The following is a 22737-nucleotide window of genomic DNA, read 5'->3' on the forward strand; positions in this document are numbered from 1 at the left end:
AATTTAATGTTTATTTTTGAGAGAGAGCGAGCAAGCGAGCACGAGCGGGGGAGGGGCAGAGAGCGAGGGAGATACAGAGTCTGAAGCAGGCTCCAGGCTCTGAGCTGTCTGCACAGAGCCTGACACGGGGCTTGAACTCATGAACTGCAAGATCACGACCTGAGCCGAAGTTGGACACTTAACTGACTGAGCCACCCAGGCCCCCCTCACATCAGCCTTAATGCTACTTAAAAGCTGTTTCCGAAATATTATGTGTTATATATAATGCTCATATTATATTGTATGCTGACTTAAAATACTTTTTCTAAAAACAGATAAACCTGCATTATCATTTATTAATCCAGAAGTGCCTGATGAAAATAATTTTGATAAATTGATGGAAACATCTGATGGTTTTTCCTTGAATTCAGAATCAGAGATTTCTTTCACAATCCAGTCAGATGCTCCAGATACTGCAAAATATGAGGTGAATCAAGAACTTGATTAAGTCCATTCATCTTGTTGCAAATATCCTGTCCTTGTGAGTTAATTTTTCAGTATGTTATCAGCAAAACTGGTTTCCCTGAGACAGAATTCACATTACAGAGGGGAAAACTTCATGTTCATGCCTACAAATCAAAGATCACAAAGATTAAAATTGAGTAGTTGAATTCTAACATAAGGTTTTTTTCTTCTTTAGTAAGCCTGCATTTTTCTCTGCAGAAATCTTTGTGCTTCTCCACCTCAAAAGACGCAGCAGAGTGTGTGAGTCATGCTGTTGGGGACACAGAGTGGATTAGTTGTGTGCCTGGTCCACCTCTCAAAGCTGTATTTAGTTTTACAGATTTTAGAAAAATGTGTGCTATTTTATATACTATCCATTAGTAAACTTTTCAATGTAATATACATTAACTTTGAATAAACTTCAGATTTTTTGGAAACATCTTAAAAGAGAAATATAAAAACATTCTGTGCTAATTCTAAAAGGTAAAAGCATCGAGGTACATATGATGGAAAGGCCATAGTGTCCATGAAAATGCACATTGGAAATCACTGTTAATAGATCAGCATATATTCCTGATTTTTAAATGCCTCTATAAAGATATACATGTATAGTATTGTATGGAAGTAGGATTTGTAGTTATCTACATTGTTATGTAAGCTTCCTTTTTTATTCAGTGATAAATCTTACGCATCTTCCCATATCAATATAAAAATTACCATTTCTTGATCATTTTCCACATGCCAGGCACTGTGCAAAGCTTTCCAGACATTACTTCACACAATCCTGAAATAACGCGTCTTGTCCCCATTAACCGATGAGAAAAAGAAACTTCAGTCTAGGAAAGTAACTTATCAGAGCTACTGTCGGAGCTACAGTTTACTGATACAGAGTATACCCTCTGTGTATGTATCATCATTTATTGTTGAACCATTCCACTATTAACAGACATTTGTTTCCGGTTTTTGCTATCATAAATAATCCATAAGGAACATTCTGATAGATACGTATATCTTTGTCTGATTAAATCCTTAGGATACATTCCTATAACTGGATTAACTTGGGCAAAATGAATGGAAGTTTAAAACCTCTGTCTCAGGTTGCCCTCCAGAAAGATTATAGGAGTTTAAACTCCCAGGTCCAGTGAAGGAGAGGGCTTGTTTCCCTAGATCCTTGTTGGCACCGAGATTCAAGAAAATTGGCTGTATGCCCCATAGCTGCAAATTTGGATTTGAATATTGGGGAAAAGTTTCACATGGTTTGGTTTTGGGAAAGAAGACCTGTCATTTTTATGATTTTTATGTATACCGTATCTGTTATTAAATAATTATTGCTAATAAAAAATAATTACCTGTCTCACTTCCGTTGCTGGCTACCCAGTTTCTGTCTGCATTGGAAGATGCTATGTCAACTTCTTATATACCTCTCTGGAGGAATTCTGTAATAAAAAAACAAAACAAAAACCCTGCAAATACAATAATGTTCACACACAGAGACATACATCCTTGAAAGAAAGGGATGGGGCACATGGGTGTAAGCTCCGTGTGGGCAGGGACCATATCTGTTTTTTGTTCATCACTGTGTTCCTGATGCCTGTAACTCTGTCTGGCACATAGTAGGTGTCTAGTAAGTGTTGAATGAATGCTTTTAATAGCACCGTAATAGCTATTGGTTGGTCTGTTCACAGTATGGTGTTCGTCTGCAGACTTCAGATTCATTCTTGAGATTTCCCTCTCCCCTTACGTCATCTCTCTGCACTGATGATAACCCTGCAGGTAAGACAGTGGGCAATTTTTTCTTTCTCTCTATAAACAGAGTTTGCTCTTAGTTTAAATTTATAGTAGTCATAATGGAACAGGCTTCATAACTAGAAATAGTCTATCTTTGAAAGAGGTCTCAAAGGTTATGCAGTTTAGATTCCCAACCAGTGCCCAAATCTTTTCTACCATGTGACTGCATGAGCACTTGTAGTGATGGGGAACTCACTACCCGAAACCAGCCCACCGTTGTTTAACCCTGCCAAGCTTGGGGGGAGTTCTTTCTTCACTGGAGCTAAAGTTTGTCAATAGCTAATGTTTATTAAACACTTACTTTCTGCTGGGTATTAAGTGCTTCCATGTGTTTTTCCATGAGGAAACTGAGGAACATTCAGTTTCTTGCTCAGGCCCGCTCAGGCAGTGGCAGAGCAGGGATGCAGCCCATGCAGCTGCTTCCCATGGATCCTGCTTCTCCTTTCAGGAGCATCATAGACTCTGTGGAGTCACCGTCCTGGCAGTGGGAGGCAGCAGACATGGCTCTCCAATCCTTAAGGCAGCATCACAGTGAAGAAGCTAGCTGAGTAGTGTATGGTCACACGTGGCCAATGGAACATCATTTCGTACAGGAATGGAAGTGGATTCTGTTGAAAGGATGCTCAATCTTGCTCACAATAGGAACAGTGTAAATTAAAACCAAACTGAGATACCATTTCCATCCAATGGATTGGCAAAGCTTAAGAAATTTAAGACTCTGGAGAGTCTTGATCTCCAGGCATTGATCTTACATACCTGGTGGGACCACAAATTGGTACAGCCTCTGTGAAGAGCAATTTAGCAGTATGTGTCAAAATTGCAGGTGAATATGCCCTTTGACCTACTGTTCTGCTTCTAGGAGTTGGTCCTACAGAATGTCTGGCCCACATGCAAAATTGTAGATCGCAGCATTGTTGGTGATGGCAAAGCCAGAGATAACCTAAGCGTCCATTAATGTGGAACTGGTTGAATAAATTGTGGCAGATCTATGATAGAATACTGATTATCCCTAAAAAAAAAAAGGAGAAATCTCTTCATATTCTGAGCTAGACTGAACTCCAAAATATATTGTTCAGTGAAAAAAAGTGAAGGGCAGAATATATAGCACATATTTGTTTCTAAAAGGGGAAAGGAATACTAAAAATACATATACCCACGCTTTTATTTGCGTAGAATATTTCCAGAAAGATACACAACAAACTTGACGCTGATTGTCTCTGGAGACAAGCAGTTTCTGGTGGTGGCTGGGCTGGGGCGGGGATGGGGGGAAGGGGACAAGGGTTGGAGAGAGACTCTCAGTATCCTTTTGTGCCTTTTGAATTGTGTGAATGTATAACCTATTCAAAACACAATTTCTTAAACCCTATTTGAAGCATGTTGTATATCTGTGTTATAACTTATTTTACGATTTTACTTAGATTACAAGTTTTTAGTTACCATTGGACAGTTGAAAAATTTCTTCTCTCTCTCTCTCTTTTTCCCCCCTTGGGAACGTTATGATTTCTAGCATTTCTGGTGAACCAAGCTGTTAAGTGCACCAGAAGGATAAATTTGGCACAGTGTGAAGAAATTGAAGCCCTGGGCATGGCTTATTACAGCAGCCCTAAAATTTTGAGGGTAAGAATTATTTTGAAACGAAACTTATTCATCAGGTTTGTTTTCTGTTCTTTGCACTCTTTTATTTTTATAAAAATTTTTTAAACATGTATTTATTATTGAGAGACAGACACAGAGCATGAGCAGAGGAGGGGCAGAGAGAGGGGGAGACACAGAATCGGAAGCAGGCTCCAGGCTCCAAGGTGTCAGCACAGAGCCCGATGTGGGGCTCGAACCCACGAACTGCGAAATCATGACCTGAGCTGAAGTTGGCTGCCCAACCAACTGAGCCACCCAGGCGCCTCATGTTCTTTGCGCTCTTTTGAAATAATGACAAGTATAGAAAAATTTCAGTACCTGATTGACAATTCAAGTTTAAATTTGTCTTCTCTGGTTCTTCAGTATACTGTTACCAAAGATATTGAAATAATCACTTAAAATAATTTTTATTTTTACATAGCTCATATTTTGCTTTTAGTCATTGTGGTTTTGTTTTGTTTTTTTTTTTTTTGCGGGGCGGGGGGCTCTCGCTCATTTTCATGGTAACCGATAATGTCTGTCTCCTGAATAAAAAAAGACTTTATTTAAGAACTGAAAACTTTAGAAATTATAAAAACATCTTAATGTCTGTGGCAGAAATAATCACATTAGCACCAAAAAGATACCTCTCTGAGAAGCAGGCTGGAAAAGAATAGAAAATCCACGTTCTGGTTCACTGATGAAATAAGCAGGAAAAGACAGGTAGGAGATAGGGTTGCTGGAGAAGGGGAAGAGGTCACGGTGTTATCGAGGCCCCTTCTTTCTGGTTGCAGTGACCAAAGCCGGAAGGGAGTCAATAAGAGAGGCCACTGGCCCACTTGATGGATGGCATGGAGGGTTGTGAGAGGTAAAAGTTATTTTCAATAATGAAAAACCATATGATTGCTGTGAACCCTCACCTCCTGATTTCCTTATTTTGGGGGGAACGGGAAGGGAGGAGGGTGGTCCATGACATCAGTATTCATCTGGGCTGCAGTTTTCAGAACCAAGTTTAAGCTTTTCCTCTCCCATCCCTTTCCCTCTTCCCCTCTCCTCATAAGTCAGCCGTGTAGATCTTTGAATTCTTGCAGGTATCTGACCTCTCATGGTGCTGGAAGTAGCCCCTCAAGCGTGCAGTCTCCACGCTCTCAGCCCAGGCCTCCCCAAACATGTCTACTCAGCCCCCACCCCTAAGTTCCCTTTGGCCTGGTAGGGTGTCTTATGATGAAAAGTGAGGTTGGGGGAGACGGGGATGGAGAGTGAAGGGAGGTCGAGGCCTTCGGAAGAGTACTCTGCTGTGTTGGGGACGCAGGAGCTCGCCATTGAGTAGTTGGGCTAAAGGCAACAAGAGCAGTTAGGAGGCTGTGGAATCACCTGGGCCGGTGACAGTGGCCTTCCAGTGAGGACAGGTGCAGGAGGGTGACCTAGGAGGATAGGAGCCACATCTCCCCCACAGTACTGTGTCACTGGTGACCATGTAGAAGGTACGTAAAGATTACAGTGAAGCATGGAGGCTTCCAGAGACCAGCTCTGTCAGGCTGTTCCATTAAGCTTCCAGTCTAAAAGAAATTAATATAGAAGGAAGACATAAAGTTACCTTTGGATTAGGAGATAGATACAAAAATATGTTGGTGGCAAGTCTTGATTAAGGAAACTGTTTTCTTCTTTGTGAAGTCTGTGATAAGTTGAATATATCCTTTAACCTGCGGTCTGAAAAAGCAATAGAAATGTTTCTTTCCATTGTACTTAACAAAATTTGTTGTTTCTTTTTGTTTAGGTGCCTGGTTTAAGAACAAAGGCAGAGGTAAGAGTATTTCTTGGTGGAAAGTAAGATAGATTATAATATATGGTCTTATTTCTGAGCCCTTTGAAATGAATACACTTATGATTAGAAGGGTACCTTACTGCCAATAACAAAAACATTTGCCAAAAGGCAAACAGAAATGAAATAGGGAAACTCCTTAGTAGAGGACCTTTTTGTAATTAGAGATTTTGAAAATTTGTAAAATTTTGAAAAATACAAAATTTTCAAAACCCCTGTTTTCATAGTTTGCACTTTTTCATATTTAAATGGTTTAGCTATGTTATTGACAATGGGTTCACACCCATTGGCTTCTGAGCTTTCCAGACATCCCTTTAGGTCTTCTTGGTCTCCTGTCAGGAGAGCTGGTTAGCTACCAGGATGCCGTCTGTCCATCTGTCTGGGGTAGAAGGTAGAAACAGTGAATGGTCCTGTGAATGTCCACACTTGTGTAGGAGCTGAACCCTCTTGGTATAGCTTCAGGGGTTGAGGTATGGGTGTCGATTCTGTCCGACCCCACTCCAGAGGCTCTGTCAGGCTGTGGTCGGGAGGCCAAGGTCTTCTCGTGGGTATGTTAGAGCAAAGGAACATGAATCTACCCCTTATTTTTGGGTCTGCACCCTGTGCCTGTGAATACAGTTCCCAAGGAGGACCAAGTTGATGGCCTTGTCATGGTCTCCCACCGAAGCTCATGGAACTGGTTGACCTTGGTTCAAAATTGAGCTTCGCCATTATTTTCTCATATGACATATGCCTCACTCTCCCCAGTTGTTGAGCAGATGGTAAGTGTGTGCCCCAGAAAAGGTGTAAAGCTTGAGTGGGAGAATGCACATAGGTACTCTGCACAGTGTCTGGTGCCCAGGGAGCACTTGGGACAGTGATACCTACTGTAATTGATTTCGTTAAGTCTCTAGACACAAATGTGTTTGAGGTAGACATTTGAAAGGAAATAGTCATGTGATTTTGGACTTCACACTTCTGTGTGTAGGCCTGGATTTCCTCATCTGTGAAGGTGTTTTCAAACTTGTTCAGAGTTTTTCAAATGTGATCTTAAGCAGAACTCTCCCTACTGTGTTAAGTTGGATTGAATCCAAAGCCCCTGGTTGGAGCAGGGGTGGGGCCCAGAGCTCTCCACCTGCCTGGCCTCCCCATCTCTCTCCTGTTTAGTCCTTCTGAGGAACCTATGGCTCCCAGGAACCCAGTTTGAAAACCATACAATAGACTAGCTTTCAAATACCTCAAATCAAAGTGCTTTGATTCTACCATTCAAAACTTGAACGGTCTGTGGGGACAGCGATCCTGTCCATCTTGTCCATGACATATCCATAGTAGTAAGCTGGTGCCTAGTATGTACTGGGTACTCAGTGGGTTACGTGTTAATTGAATCAGTGCCTAGGGGATTGGTTCAATCAAGCAGGGAAGACCTAGTGTGAGGATGACGGGTGTTATGGGAAGGGGCGTGCTGTGTGCTGAACACTGTTCTCATTCCTGTGCACGTCTGAAGTCCATTAGTCTGTTAGTCTCAGCAGTCCTGGGAGTAGGGCCTGTTGTCATTCCCTGGCACATGAGTTACAGAGCAGTTGAATTAGCTTGCTCAAGGCTGCCCAGTGGGGAAGTGGCAGAGCTGGGATAGGAATCTCCAAAGACCTAACTCTCAACCACAACACTGGACAAGCTATACTGTGTGCCAGGCCCCCAGTTACAAGCTTCACACACATTCCTTCTCTGCCTCCTATGGCCATGCAGTCAGGAAGTGGCACTGGGACTTAGAACTCAGATTTGTGTGATACCAAAGCTTGTGCTCTAAAGGACAAATATATCAACTAATATCAGAGATTGTTTATAAAGATTTTTAAAAAGCAACTTCCAAGATTTGTTAGAGGACAGGAGTATAAAAATTGGATCTAGGCTCCCCATTAAGTGCAGCCTGTTAGGCTTGCCTGGAATCGTTGTTAATATCTATTGAACCATCAATGAAAGATTAAGTTACGGCACTATATTTCCACTGTTACGTATGCTTTAGTTCTTTGCCACAGGGTAGCTTGGGGGTGGGATAGGACTGAATAGGACATTCAGGAAACCAGAGTAGCCCCACCATTTTCATTCTGTGACTATTCCAGTGGCTGTTGCCAGACCAGTCTTTCCAAAGCTTGTCTAACCTGGGCCCTTTGGTTTTTGCCAACTACGTCTGTATACCACCGGAATGGCTCCATCACAGGCTGGTGTGGAAGGGTGTGCGCTTTCTTAGAACCCAGGATTCGTGCTGAACCAGGGATCAGTAGGTTCAGATAAAGAGATCCAGAGTTGTCTTTTGAGGATGTAAACCGAGGAGTTCATTAACTCATAGCAAGGGACTCCCTATGTAGGTCTTACGTGGATTGGTGGGCTTGTCATGCAGAGGGTGTTGTGGTGCTTGGTGGTGCCCTTTTGCCACTGTTGTCACATGACAGCTTGTCTTTGCTTCCAAACCCTGTCACGTTCCTAGAGGTTTGACTTATAAGGACAGTTACAGGTCCTCTTGGTCATGGGAGCAGATGTGTAACAACTACTTATTTATCTATAAAATGACAGCTTAAATACCTAGTAATTTTGAATTATAAACAGCATGGTACATGATTGAGGGCAAAGTTCAAAGCAATATAAACAACTAGATACAAGTTAGATTCCTTCCGAAACAGTGATTTCTGAGCACTGACATTTAAAGCAAACATCAGATTTGTCACATGGTATGAAGAGGCCCAACTCCCTAGAGGGTTGAGCCATTTAAAGGATTGCTTGCTGCTTGTTGTTCTGCTGGCTGTGGCCATAAATGAAAAATGTCCTTTATTTTTTAAAACAATGTTATTTATTTTGAGGGAGGGAGAGAGAGAGGAGCACGCAAGCAGGGGAGGGGCAGAGAGAGAGGGAGAGAGAGAATCCCAAGCAGGTTCCATGCTGTCAGCGTCCAGAGCCCGACACGGGGTTTGAACCGACACATGGCGAGATCATGACCTGAACCAAAGTCAAGTGTTGGACACTCCACCAACTGAGCCACCCAGGTGCCCCATGAAAAATGTCCTTTAATAGCATTGGGTTAAGCAGAGCTTCCTGATTCTGCTTGAAAGATTTATCTGTCTCTGTTTTCTCTTACCATGATCCCACCACTGTGTGTGTGTGTGTGTGTGTGTGTGTGTGTAAGGGTGTGTGTAGAAGTTGGGTGTGAAGTGGGCCAAGGGTATATTCAGGGAGGGTGTGGGGGTATAGGGAGCTTTGTTCTGGGACTGTGCAGAATGTGCTCGTGTGTACAGAATGAGTGCATTTATCGGTAGGAGCTGTGCTCTGGTGGTGAATATATGTGAATGTGAGATACAATTCACATACCATAAAACTCACCATTTTTAAGTGTGTGATTTGTGCAGTTTTTAGTATATTCACAAGGTTGTGTAACCATCACCACTACCTAATTCCAGAACATTTTTTAATTAATTTAAAATGTTTATTTTTGAGAGTGAGAGAGAGCGAGCGTGCGCGCGTATGTTGGGGAGGGGCAAAGAGAGAGGAGACGGGATCCGAAGCAGGCTCCAGCAAGCCCGAAGTGGAGCTTGAACTCACGAAATGTGAGATCGTGACATGAGCTGAAGTCAGACGTTCAACCAACTGAGCCACCCAGAACATTTTCATCACCTCAGAAAGAACCCCTGTGCTCATTAGCAGGCACTCCTCATTCTTCTCTAATCCTCTCCGTCAACCCCTAGGCAACCACTAATCTACTTTCTGTCACTGTGGATTTGCCTGTTCTGGACATTTCCGATAAATGGGATCATGTAATATGTGACCTTTTGTGTCTGGCTTCTTTCACTTAGCATCATGTTTTCAAGATTCATCTATGTTGTGGAATGAATCAGCACTTCATTCCATTTTATGGATGAATAATATTCTTTTGTATGGCCATACTACATTTTTCCATTTATCAGTTGATGGATCATTGCATTGTTTTCAGTTTTTGGCTGTTAGGAATGCTGCTGTGAACATTTGTGTACAAGTTTTTGTGTGAACATAGATTTTCGGAGATAACCACTTTGAAAGATTTGGTAATATCCTTCTCTAGTATTTTCTGTGTAAATATATCTACATATAAGCAAATGTATTTTTGCAAGTGTGGAACTATAATATGCATACTGTTGTGTGGCATGCTTTTCCCTGCTTGGCAGTCTGTCGGCGGAGTTTGTCTCCAGTTTTTCGTTACTGTAACCGATTCATCTCTGTTGGACGGTGTCCTCAGTGAGCCATCTCCTTTACTTGGCAGATCCCTATCACTGTTCAGTCCATCCTCATGGAGTCTCTGAATAAAACGCTAGCCCGACTGGAGGACACAGATGTAGTGAACCAGACTCTTGTTGAGGCTGGGGACGTTAAAATCTGCACTAACGTTGTTCTTGAGGTAGGTGCCCAGTTTGGCTTTGAAAGCAGAGTCTGTGTGGCAGACTCAGGCTGCATGGCCCCGAGGGAGGACCTGGACGCCCTTCAGAGGGGGCTCTGGCCCATTCTGATGTGTCGGTTTTCTTGGCTTGCCCTCCTGCTTGCCTTCATGCTCTGTCATTAGAGGATGCTTCTTTAGGCTCTCTGAAAGAATCACGTGTGATTTTTCTCCACAAACCTAGTGACTTTCAAGGATATACCAAAATTTGTTGTCGTTGCTGTTGTTTTACCACATTTCCCCTGAGGAGATGGACTGATCACGATCTGCTCAAACCTGCTGATTTGGAATACACGTAACTTGGTACAGAGAGGCTCAGATGACGCTGTCAGCTGGGGGTGGTGAGGCAACTCGTCCTGAAGTCTGATGAGCCAGGACAGAAAAGCTTCCATGAATAGAGAAATGGGAAAGGACTTGCCTTCTATATGTATTTTGAATTATTAATACAGCTACAGAAATGCAACAGGAACAGGTGGATTTGGAGTATCGTTTTGTTTTTAGGTCAAGTACAGCCTCACATATACAGATGCAGGGGAAATAACCAAAGCTGATCTCTCTCTCCTTCTGGGGACAGTGAGCAGTGCAATGCTTCCACTTGAGCAAAAGTTTGAAATTCGTTTCATTCAGGTAGGTTTGATCAATTTTGTACACATATTTAATTGCAAATAAAAAGAAATCATAACATCTTAGGGGAAAAGGTATCCCAATTTAGAAGTATTACCATCTATCCATTTGTACTAAACAAAGGGTTTATGTAGCATGTGTTTGTGAGGAAATCAGGCAGAGTCCTTGTATCTTATCCTTTCTGGGAGTAAGATTTTCTTCCATGTGAGCTTGTTCTTTTATAGAATGATCTACTCCTACACTCAGCAGATATATTTATAGTTCTGAGTAGGGGGGAGGAATTCTTTTATTGGTTGGAAATCCTAGATTTCACTGTGAAAAGCATTTTATTTTCACCCTATTTCCTTATTAAATTAAGAATTATTTGGGGGCATTTCTTCTTTGTCTTTCAGCAAAATACAAAGCCGGTTCCTCTCAGTGGAAACCCTGGTTATGTTGTAGGGCTCCCATTAGCTGCTGGATTTCAGCCTCAGAAGGGATATCCTTTTTGGTTCTGTAGACAAGGTTGATTTCCCTGTCCACTTGTGTGTGTCACTCTTCTCTTTATTTCTGGGAGTCCTGTGAGCTGGAGGCTAGTTCTGGCCAGGACTTCTCTGGTTGGCTCTGGTGGGTGGTGGGTCTGGCCGCAGAGCACGGGAGGTACGTGGGGTGGTTGGGGGTGAAACAGCGTGACCCTGGGAAACGTGTTTTATAGTGAAAATCTTAAGACAGAAAAGTTGACAGACTTTTAGATATATTTAATTGCATACTTAAACAGAGACTCTTAAACACATTTAGTGATTTTGAAAAATTGGAAATATTTTAAAGGAGGAACGGTTTCTGAGGATTTTCCTTCTGAGGATCTCCTAATCAAGGAGAATAGAACCGTTTTTTGCTCTGTCCCAGGAAATAACTGTCAAAATCGCAGATGCCTAGAGAAGGGATATTTGGGTTTCACTTCATGTCACACATGTGTCACTGTCTCCTGAAAATCGGACTGCTTTTGTACTGGGTGATTGTCCCTTAACTTTCTGTGAATATCTGGGATTATTCAGACCATGAACAGATATGGACAACTTACTATTCTTCGAAGCACAGCGGAGAAAGACTGCTTAGCACTCGAGGGGATCCGGACCCCAGTGTTATTTGGTTATGATATGCAATCTGGCTGTAAGCTAAGGTAAGAGAGAAACTTGTTTCTTTTGGAACTTGTGTTGATCAGAAAACAAGACATTCCTACTCTTCCCCCATCTCAGTCAAACCTCCCCATCAGCCTGCAAGCGCATGTGAAAGCCCCAGTGTGACCTGTTGGCACTAGTGACAGTACCTTTGTTTTCTAATTTTAGTTTTCACAGCCATACACCATTTGTCATGATTCAAAGGAAAATTGTTTAGATCATTTTTCTTATCAGATGTGGCAGAGTAAAAATCTCAAGGCTTTTGGAGATTTGGTTTTAAGGTTGCATACATAGCATCTGAGTTCACAGCAAAAAAAAAAAAAAAAAAAAAAAAAAAAAGCTGTCCCTGAAAGTCCTTTCTATATTTCTGAAATTTAATATACATAGTGCAACAAGCCCATTGAGAGGAAGCCTGCATGTGATCTCTGTTTTTACCATGTTAACATCAAACATACATATAACGTAAAATGTCAGCTCCGCATGGCTTACCCTCATTTCCCCCACTCTGCAGGCAATCTCTTGCAGTTCCTATAGCTGAGTTTTTGGAAACTTACTCCCAAATCTGTGAATAACCTTTATGTAATGCTGCTTCTTGATATTTTGGTCTTATGAATTATTGAGTCCCCACTATGGAAGACCAAGATTTGGCTCCTACCCCTTTCTTCTCCTACCCTACACTTCCCATCCCTACCTCCCCTCAGGGTAATTATAGCATTGTTTTGGTTAGACCAACACATTCCATTTCCATTATTCGTTCTGATCATTTTAGACCAGTATTTCTCTGAGGGAGTTTCAGGGACTACATTTCCACAAGAGTCAGTAGGGGTATGTCTGTGGTCCAATCAATCTGTTTGAGCAACACCAAACTAAAGTTAAAAACATGATTCCTTACTGTAAGGAGAGCCTCTAATATGCCAGTGTGCTTCAGGAGGGATGTGGGCATGCAATATTTCCCAAACTTTTGGCCATGGAAACTCTGCTTGTACAGAGCTAACCGAGATTTCTCAGAGTTAGAGACAGTTTGGATTCTGTCAAATGATGGGTTTGGAGTGAGAAAATAAAGCCAACTGGAGAGGGCACGTGTGTTGTTGAGCCGGTGAAAACTGTTGGAATGAACAACAGCCTCATTGCATCAACCTCTTCTTCCTTCCCACGAGACTGACCAAAGCCATCACGTGTCAGCTCGCAGTGCAGAAAGTGAAGAGCCTCCTGAAGGGCCATGGCTTCCCGGATTATGTGGCCCCTTTTGGAAATTCCCGGGCCCAGGATGTGCTGGACTGGGTACCCATCCACTTCATCACCCAGGCGCCCCACACGAAGGTAAAGGGGAAGCAGAAGGCCGCACCTCCGCGCGAGTGGTCTCTCCTATTCCCACTGCTCCCCCACCCCCGTGGGGAGGTAGGGGAGCTGTTGAGGAGATGGATGGCTCTGGGCCGGAGCCCAGGCTTTGCTGTCAGATGGGCCTGGGTCTTGAAAACTGTTTTTGCCCCTTGTTAGCGCTCTTGCCTTTGAGGGTTTGAGCCTGTTTCCTCATCTGTGAAATAGGGAGTGAGGGCTACAGTGTCAGCCACACGGGGTGGTGGAGTTAAATGAGGGACATTCGTGGTGCCTAGTGGCCGCTCCAAACGTGGAAACTACCACCCATCACCATCCTGACTTCCTATGATCACTGCTGGTGTGACGTGAGGCATCGTGACAGGACAGGGGAGTATGAGGACTGTCACAAAAAGACTCCTCCTGTCCACATCGCTGTCCCATCTCTCGTTCCCTGGTCTATAAAGGCAGCCCACATGTGAGAGCTTTCAGTTCCAAAGTTCCCTGAAGAGTTTAATGGAACTTGACATGCTACAGAAAGGTTCCTGATCACATGTGATTGCTCTGCCCACCTTTTTCTTTTGTCTCAGCCGTCAGAGCGTGGGCTGGTCCCCATCACCGGAGGCGTGCTCTCCATCTTATCCTTTAATTGCCCAGCGTTTGCTTGTGGCAGCTTCTCGGGCCTCTCATTATCTGCTTAGCGTATTTATAGCATGGGGACAATGGGGCTGAGGACTAGCTCTCTAGCTCTGATCCGGCCCTCCTCCTGAGTCCCCTGCAGAGACCCATGATTACTCAGTCCCTGCTGTTCAGCTGCTATGTCTTGGCTCGGGTCTGCCACCTCGGAGCGAGGCAAATTGCTTCTGGCTTCTGGCAGTTGGGTTGAGACATCCAGTTATTAGGACCCCTCAGAGGGGAAAACAGGTTGGGAGGAGAGGCAGTGCAGGCATTAGCATTTTCAGGGCTTTGCTGGTCCAGGGAGCTCAGAGGGCCTGGAGTGGGTTTTGTACTCCCCTTCCAGGAAACTCCAGTAGCAGACATGAGAGCTTGTGCTAATAAGCTCAGTTTCTGCCAGTGGTGTATCGCATCTTCTAATAACAGGATAGTCACAGGGATTTTTTTGCCTGCAAACTTCTTAAAAGGCAGTTCCAAGCTAAGGAGTTCCACCAGTGCCTTTTTGGCAGGCACCAAATTTAGCAGGCTTGGTAGCTTTTCATGCCCTAAAGAGGCGTATTTTTAAAAACTTGTTATTGTGGGGAAAATGTCAAACACACACACAGAAGTAGAGTATTACAATGGAATCCCTTCTACCGGTCAAGCAGCTTCAGTGGTTATCACATTTGCCAACAAACCAGATGTAAAGGCAGGAAAAAGGTTGGGAGGCTGCTGGCCTGTTCTGCCTGGGGGCAGAGGCCTCAGGAGGCGCAACTGTGGGAGCAATGCTCTCAGTCCACAGGAGACTTAGTATCTTTGACAACTTACAGACTCATTTCTATACGTTCCTGTGTAACACCTTGATTGCTAACTGATGAGATTAAATAAATGGAAAGAGAGCAACTGCATTTCTTCCAGGTGTGTTTTAACGTGATCTGCAATTAGGTTTAATTTCTGTGAATAACCCCATCCTCTCTTCTCTCCCCACCCAATGCCAGTTTCTCCCCTAAAGAATCCCTGAGCTGAAGTTGGGGCATTTGAAGCCCTGTGTTCCAGTTTGGTGTTGGGATCTCCACAACTTCCCAATGATGGCTGGTCTTTCTAGAAATGGGAGAGCACGGAAAAATGATGCTTTAGGTGTTAAAATATTTTTGGAGCACTGAGTACTTTAAAATATGTGCTCTCAGCTGTTTTCGTCTGAACTTCTAGAGTCTATTCACTCTCTTGTTCAGAACATTTTGTAATTTGCGAAACATTTTATAATTAAAACTGAACTGCAGATTAAGTTTGACATGAGGTTGTGTAATGTTCAGACTGGTGAATGGCATTTTGTTTTGCAGGATTCCTGCCAGCTCCCAGTGGCTTTGGTTATAGAAGTGAAGTGGACAAAGTACGGATCATTACTGAACCCACAGGCTAAAATAGTTAATGTCACTGCAAATCTAATTGCATCCTCATTTCCTGAGGTACGTCTAACTTGAGTACAAAGGTATTGGTTAAGGGGCCCCTGGGTGGCTTGGATGGGCGTCAAGACTCTTGATTTCAGCTCAGGTCACGATCCCAGGGTCATGGGATTGAGCCCTGTGTTGGGCTCCACGCTGAGTATGGAGCCTGCTTAAGATTCTCTCTCCTTTTGCCCCTCCCACACTTTTCTCAAAATAAACAAACTTAAAAAAATCAAGGTATTGGTTAAGATGTAAGTCCAGACAAAACTCAAGTGTGATAAAATTTATTCTGTGAAAAAATTATTGAAATTTAAACACTTTAGCAGTCATTTAGTTAGAAAATTCTGACAAGAGTTGAATTCACATTAGCGTTCTTGTTTAGATTTGATCCTTAAAATTCATTGAAAATTGAGTTGCAATTGACATTGATGGGTTAGGACAACCTGGGTAAAAGTGGTATCTTTCATCCAAGTTAGTGGCTGATGGGTCCTCCGCATACCTATGAGATGCACTGACCACGGTCACGTGCGGAAAAGAACGCAACATGTCTCATCTTTGTTAGCACACTGGAAGGCAGGGCTTACATCACTCTTTTTATTACAGACCAACTCAGGAAATGAAAGAACGGTTCTTATTTCCACTGCGGTTACTTTTGTGGATGTGTCTGCACCTGCAGAGGCGGGCTTCAGGGCTCGGCCAACCATCAATGCCAAGCTGCCGTTTAATTTCTTCTTCCCCTTTGTTTGACGTAAGTTTTTAATCAAGGAAATGACACCACACCTCTAGAATCAAGTGCTGTGGGGCGTGGGCTCCCTTGGAGACCTCCTGTGGTGTTACACCTCTGACCTGTGGGGTTGCCCTCAAACCACACATCTCCTCTCTCCGCTCACTTCCCTCCTTTTTCCTTTTGGAAATTCTACTTAGTGTGACCTTAGAATGGGGCACCGTCTGGTCTTGGCGATTTCCAGTACTGTCGGCACGTAGGCCACGTGTGGAAAGCAAATTGCAGCTTTGGGAAGATGGTACAGGGGACAGACCCTGAAGTAGCTCAGGCATCGAGGGCTCATCCAGTGTGTTCATCCTCTGCTTCAACATGACTTATTTTACAAATACTCACTGTTTGTAGCCCAGGTTTTCTTTCCTTTACTGGTCCCGTGGAAGCGAATACAAAAATAGCAAAACTGTACAAAATCATGCAAGTAGAGCACAGGGCCTCATGAGGGGATCTTTCCCCGGTGTCACCTCCACTACATGGAGTCTTGGGTCTAATTGCTATTTCGGTGGCCGGCACTGGAGCTCTCCAACGGGTGGGTTGTACAGGATACCACAGAGCAGTTCCTAGCAGTTGATGCTGGAAAGAATAGAGTAGGAGGTCCCGAGGGAGGGAGTTGCTTTTCTACATTAATTGCACAGTAATTGAGAAAAAAGTTGTCAGGTGGCGGAACTGGGTAGAGCCAGTTAGAAGCTAGATGCGGCAGAGGAGGGGCTGGGTACCTGAGGACAACCTCCCTGGAGGAATATGCACCAAGAGGAGCTGTTGAGAACAGCTTGGGAAGAGAAGACTTTTCTAGAATGGGCTGGTAGCTAAGGTAGCTTTCTTTTTTCCTTTGTCTTTCAGAATGCCCATGTGAAAGAATGCACTGGTTCCTCAATATACACGCGAAATGTGAAAAGTACACTGATGAGATAAAATTTTATATACAACTAGTAGTTGTCCAGCTTCGTTCATTTTCAAGCAAAAGTGTCAACATGAGAGAATATAGTTTATGATACACGGTGACATGGAGTGAGGACGGGATGGGAAGCTCTTGGTCACGCCAAGAAAGGAAGGGCAAGCCTTTCCCCCGCCTTCCCCCCTCCCCCTACCACCTGCCCACCCCGGAATCCAAGCTGGGTGGAGGTGAGGCAAAGGCATCGAACCAAACCTCTTCCCGAAACGGGCCCAGGAGAGGCAGCTTTCTCTCAGAGACACAAGCCCGTGGAAGCAGGGTCTTCTCGTTGGGGTGGAGCAGGTGCGCATCTAGTTGACCTCACCAAGAAGTCCGTGCTGTCTCAAGAGCTTGTTAAGTCTTTCAATTTCTTGTTCCTGTCATTACAAAAGCAGACAAACAAGTTTACCTTCTGAGCCTCCCCAGAGATGTGGCGAGCATTCAGCGGGTCCCCCGGATGCACAGCCGAATGAATGCTACACTCCTACTGGAGTCTGCCAGTGGAGCCTGCCTCAGTCAGATGGGGTCCAGTGGGCGACTCCAGTGACAGGAGGTACTCAGAGGAGGGACACTTGACATAGCTCTGGGGAAGGACGCGATGCCTAACCTGAGTCTGAAAGAACAAGGAAGACTTAGTCGAGGGCTGTGTCCGAGCAAGGGCCTGGCAGGGAGAAGCGCAGAACTGAAGGCAGACAGGTGGCATTTTCCCAAAACTGTGGTCTTACCTTCTCAGAGCAGCTGAATTCAAGGTGTTGGATCTTGGCGGCCAACTGTATATTCATCTGTTTTAACCTCAATAGTTGCCGTTCTGAACGTGTCTTAACAGAGATAATTATTCCTGTAAAATAATTAAGGGTCTCAGTGATACAGGTTTCTAGTTTAACCACTTGGAAAAAGCCCTGTATTATTTATAAATGTGTCCAGCTGGTGACAGCATGGTCAGTCCCTTAAAGACATAAGAACTAGGAGGGTCAGAGTTTATCTCTGAGCTACTCAGTACCCAGGTGCTCCCCAAATGAATATTCTTAAGGAACTTTAATCAGACCTGAACTGGCTCCTAAAGATTTCCCTTTTAGCCCACATGGGCTAAAAAGTCCTTAATAGTCCCTGACCACGTGAGTGTTAAGCTCCTGAACACAGAGCGTGTTCATGACAGCGTGGCTTATTAGCACTCTACACAAAAGCCACGAAAGTACAAGGCTGGAAATGCTCAAGCTTGGCCTTGGAATTGTCACTGTCCTGACTTTCCGCCTCCCACAGCTATGGCCAGTTCAGCTATCAGGCCATCAACAAAGCCTTGGCTGACAGGGGGGTCATCGGCCTTATTTGGTGGCTCCCAAATGCCCATGCCACAGTGGGGACATGACCTCAAAAGACTGCAGCAACTGGGGATGCTCTCTGCCTTCCAACTAAGAGTGACCATGTGTGGACTCGGTAGCCGTAGGTCGGGGAGCACTGGCCCCCGGTCCCCAGCATTCTTGATTGTCTGAATCCAGTTGAAGCTTGTGTTGCTTTCTCAGACCTTTCATGTCCTGCCCCTAAATTTGATAGCGATGCAACAGTGCGCATTATTAGGCAGTCCTGTGCCCTGCTACCATTTGGACCAAGAAAATGAACAGAGCTCAGGCTTTCGGTTTTATCTGTAAAAGCACATCTCACAGTGGTGTGCTAGGAGAGTAATGGGTAGTAACTATTCCGGAGTCATTCATAGTTTGTAATGGTTGATCCATTTCAATTGTGCTAACCTTTGCACAGAGTATTTCCGTTTGATGAATGAAATAATCAGCATAAGCATATTCAGTAAAGTGGAAAGCTTCCTTTATTTCCTTTGATGGAGCCCAAATTAATTTTTTTTTTTAATGTCTGTTTATTTTGTGAGAGAGAATGGGAGAGAGTCCCAAGCAAGTCTCCTTGCTGTCAGTGCAGAGCCCGACAGAGGGCTCAATCTCACAAACCGTGAGATCATGACCTGAGCCGAAATCAAGAGTCGGATGTTTAACCCACTCAGCCCCCCAAGTGCCCCCCAAGGGAATATTCTTAATAAACTTTAATCAGATCTGAACTGGCTCCTAAAGCCTGTGGGAGCCTGCAGTGCCCACAGGCAGAGCCCTGCATCGGAGCAGATGTGACCCCTCACCGCCAGCACGGAAGGCCGGGGTGGGACTCGCTGCTGCCCAGTGAAGGAGCTGCACATCCTAGGATGGGCCTGCCTCACTCTCCTGGCATTGACCTACAGTCTGTCGGGCTGGACGCTTGTCTAGGGATTCCCAAGCCTGTCTGGACACCCAGGTCACCTGGTAGCACTTCAGAAACAGACACCCCACGAGGGCCCACCCAGACGTCACATCAGACTCTCCAGTGAAAAAAACAAGAGCCCTGAAGGGGATTCTGGTGCGGTGGGTCTACAGACAGGCTTCAGAACAACCTGACTCATTCAGGGAGAGCTGAACCAGTTGGTGATCACTGTGTCCACCCAATAACAGCACAAACATGGCTTCTCCGAAGCAGAGCCTCCCTGCACCGACAGGGTGTGTATGAGGAATATGGTAGAGCATTCTTTCCCCAAGTGTGCTGTCTAGAGCCAAAGTCTGCATCATGTTAAGAGGTGTTACCTCCCCCCCAAACTGTCCAGTTTGTCCATTTGGGAAACAGTTCTCAAAGTCTTCCTCATGTTAACAAGTGCTGTGACTTCCTCAAAGGGCCAGAATCTAGGGTGCAGCGTTTGTCAGCTTACTTGCACCCCTTTTGGATGGTACCCCTCCCAGTGGGTGGGGTGTGGTGGAACAATCTTCGGGAAAGCACCACAAACAACAAAGGTGCTCGGGGGACCAAGCTGTAGGGACCAATGAGGCATTCGTCTGACCCCTTCTATAAATATCTTCTAATTATCATGAAAACAAGGCCTACAGGAGAAATGTGGTTCCTCTTTGAGCATGTGACGCCGTGTCGATTTGTAGCCACAGAGGCGGTGGTAGGAACCAACTCAGATCACCCCCTTTTTCCCTAGAAAATGCTAGCCAGAAGGAGGAGGAACCATGGCCTCTGGGTCCACTCTCAGGCTGTGCCCACCCTCCAATTCCCTCTGCAGCCCGGGAGTGCAGGGAACATACCGTTGATGATCCGGGCCACCCGCCACAGCCGGAGCAGAATCAGTAGGCCAAGAGCCTCAAACTGGTGCTCATGGAACAGGAGGACAATGTCAAGGATGAAGGAAATCACCACCACGATGGTGTCCAGGATTTCAAACTTGTGGTGGAAGAACTCCAAGCGGAAGACATATAATTTTAGAAAAATCTCCATCATAAAGAAGGTCAAGATGGCAATGCTCATGCAGTGAAACACCTGGAGAGGACAGAGGCAGCACAGTGAGTGCAGATCCAGGGCTGGTCATAGGCTGGGGCAGGGCACACAGACGAGCTGGCCTTGAGTGCACCTGCCCGGGCACCGGAGAGTGAACTCATTGATTTGACCCCAAACTCCACAGGCACAGTTCTTGGCCTGGGAATACGGCCGGAACACCACAGACCGGGGCTCTGCCCTGCCTGCCCTCTGACAGGCAGTTGGGCAATGGCAGGATTTGAAAACCATGTCCTTTGGCCCGGTGACTCCAATGCTAGGAATCTATCCTACAGCTAAGCTGACACGTGCACAAAGGCATGTTGTAGGGATATTCGCTGCAGCATCATTTACAGACAAAAGATCTTCTATATTCTTGGCAGTATAGAAATATTAGAGGGCATCTGGCAGATGCATTATGGCACCTCCATATGGAGCACTGGGCAAAGGACCAAGGCTGACTCCTACGTACTGACGAGAAATGATCTCCCAGGTAGACGGTAATTGAAGAGGACTGCTAGATCTTTATTTATAAATACTACGTTTCCTTAAAGTAACCATTTCCATTCTAGGACAGGGAAAGTACAAACTCAGCTGGGACATCGTCTTGCGCCAGAGAGCAAGAAATGCTCAGAGCCTACGGGGTTATGTTAAAAAGATATAGTCAGTTTGAAGAGGCTCACAGTGACCAAATTTGGGACAATTTGAACAGTGAACAGAAGGACTATGATTATCATACACTGAATACACCCAAAAAATCCACGAGTCCCCCATAGTGATATGTATACACACATGGGGGGAAAAGGAAAGCTCTTCTTTATATATATATATATATATATATATATATATATATATATATATATATATATATATATATATATATAAAAATTACCACCTACTAGATGTAAAATGAATGATGGAAATCTGAGTTCGCATCCCCCAATGTATTCACCGACTCAGACAGTGACCATCAGGTGGACGCTAATTGGAGAAGAGGATTTTTGCATGGCAGTCAAGTGTCACTGCAGATTATCTATAACTGAAAAGGGAAAGTGTCCCTGGACAGTGGAACAGCTCAGCAATTACTGCCTTAAGTGGTCTCAGTGAGGATCACCGGTAGCGATGTGCTCTGCTATAAAGAAAACACCCCACCAGCCAAGAACTCTTGCTAATTGTGCCTCCGGACCTCACCTATGGTGTACAGGGGATAGGGGAACAAGCTGGAAGGACCTCTGTGGAAACAGGCAAATCCAGAACACGGGACACTTAACAAGATGACTGGCTGGACTCCAAAAAGTCAGTGTCCTAAGGGGAAAAAATTAAAGGTGGGAGGACCCTTCTAGATTAAAAGAGCCTGTGGAGATATGACCGAGTATAATATCAGATGTCTGGATCCTAGTTTGAAAAAATAACAAAAACATTATAACAGATACTCTTGGGACAAATGAGGACATTTGAATATAAACTGGTTATTATAGAATCACTGATAACTTTTCAGGAATTGATAGTATTGTGGTTCTGTAGGAGAAAGACCTTTAAATTTTATTAAAAAAATGTTTTTAATGTTTATTTTGAGAGAAAAAGAGAGAACAGGGTGGGGGCAGAGAGGGGCAGAAGCAGGTTCCAGGCTCTGAACTGTCAACACAGAGCCCGATGCAAGGCTTGAACTCACAAGCTGTAAAATCATGACTTGAGCCGAAGTTGGACACTCAACTGACTGAGCCACCCAGGCGCCCCAGAAGGACCTTATACTTAAGCAACTTGAAATATTTGTGTCCTAATGTCTAACTTACTTTCAAATGGTCAAAAATACATGGGTGTGTTTGTGGATATAGAGAAAGCAAATACAGCAAATGTTTATTTGCCATTTTTCATAATAAAAAGTTGAAGAAAAAGGCACAAGAGCGTGAGTACAGCAGGTATGTCCGTGATTAAGTTTAGAGAGAGAGGAAAAATATTCCAGAAGGACTCAGGCTGGCCACAGAAGAAAAGCTAGCAGCTGTCTTGGGAAGGCTGGACAAACGTCTGGGGCAGGCTCAGGCAGCAGCTGTGAACTGGGGGATAAACAGTGGGCACATCTCCAACATGAGGACCACATCAGAATGTTGACAGGCAGAGAAATAGCTCGTCTGCCCCTAAAGATGGGACAGTAGCCCTCTCTCGGTCAGATCCTCTAGAAGCAGCAGCAGGCTCCAGCTCTGCGGTCTAGCACCACTTGAGATTCGAGCCATCACACGAAATGAGAAGGTTTCTTGTTTGTAGTAAATGCTTATCTACAGTTTGGAAAGAAAGACATTTTCTCTGCTCTTTGGTTAAAAGCACCCAGTCACCTTAACCTACTCTGTTAAGGACTTGC

General features: G+C 44.4%; 2 protein-coding genes across 14 annotated transcripts in view; one reads left to right on the top strand and one right to left on the bottom strand.

Annotated features, from left to right (window-relative positions):
- The window catches only part of TCTN1 (tectonic family member 1), a 28700-nt gene extending 11657 nt beyond the window's left edge, over positions 1-17043 (top strand). For 3 of the 5 annotated variants that reach the window (XM_045459529.1, XM_045459532.1, XM_045459533.1), the window contains 11 exons: positions 315-466; positions 2169-2256; positions 3779-3888; positions 5663-5689; positions 9972-10106; positions 10644-10769; positions 11159-11244; positions 11785-11925; positions 13081-13243; positions 15232-15357; positions 15940-17043. In XM_045459529.1, the coding sequence (XP_045315485.1) occupies positions 315-466; positions 2169-2256; positions 3779-3888; positions 5663-5689; positions 9972-10106; positions 10644-10769; positions 11159-11244; positions 11785-11925; positions 13081-13243; positions 15232-15357; positions 15940-16083 (1298 nt within the window). In that variant the 3' untranslated portion in view covers positions 16084-17043. The remainder of the gene's footprint in view (positions 1-314; positions 467-2168; positions 2257-3778; positions 3889-5662; positions 5690-9971; positions 10107-10643; positions 10770-11158; positions 11245-11784; positions 11926-13080; positions 13244-15231; positions 15358-15939) is intronic. The other 2 variants (XM_045459530.1, XM_045459531.1) reach the window with 2 other exon arrangements.
- Positions 15605-22737, bottom strand: part of HVCN1 (hydrogen voltage gated channel 1) — a 36698-nt gene continuing 29565 nt past the window's right edge. For all 9 annotated transcript variants that reach the window (XM_045459541.1, XM_045459535.1, XM_045459542.1 and 6 more), the window contains 3 exons: positions 20156-20387; positions 17771-17883; positions 15605-17422 (listed from right to left, as the gene is read on the bottom strand). In XM_045459541.1, the coding sequence (XP_045315497.1) occupies positions 17357-17422; positions 17771-17883; positions 20156-20387 (411 nt within the window). In that variant the 3' untranslated portion in view covers positions 15605-17356. The remainder of the gene's footprint in view (positions 17423-17770; positions 17884-20155; positions 20388-22737) is intronic.

The sequence above is a fragment of the Leopardus geoffroyi genome, chromosome D3, assembly GCF_018350155.1.
Source record: "Leopardus geoffroyi isolate Oge1 chromosome D3, O.geoffroyi_Oge1_pat1.0, whole genome shotgun sequence".
NCBI lineage: Eukaryota > Metazoa > Chordata > Mammalia > Carnivora > Felidae > Leopardus > Leopardus geoffroyi.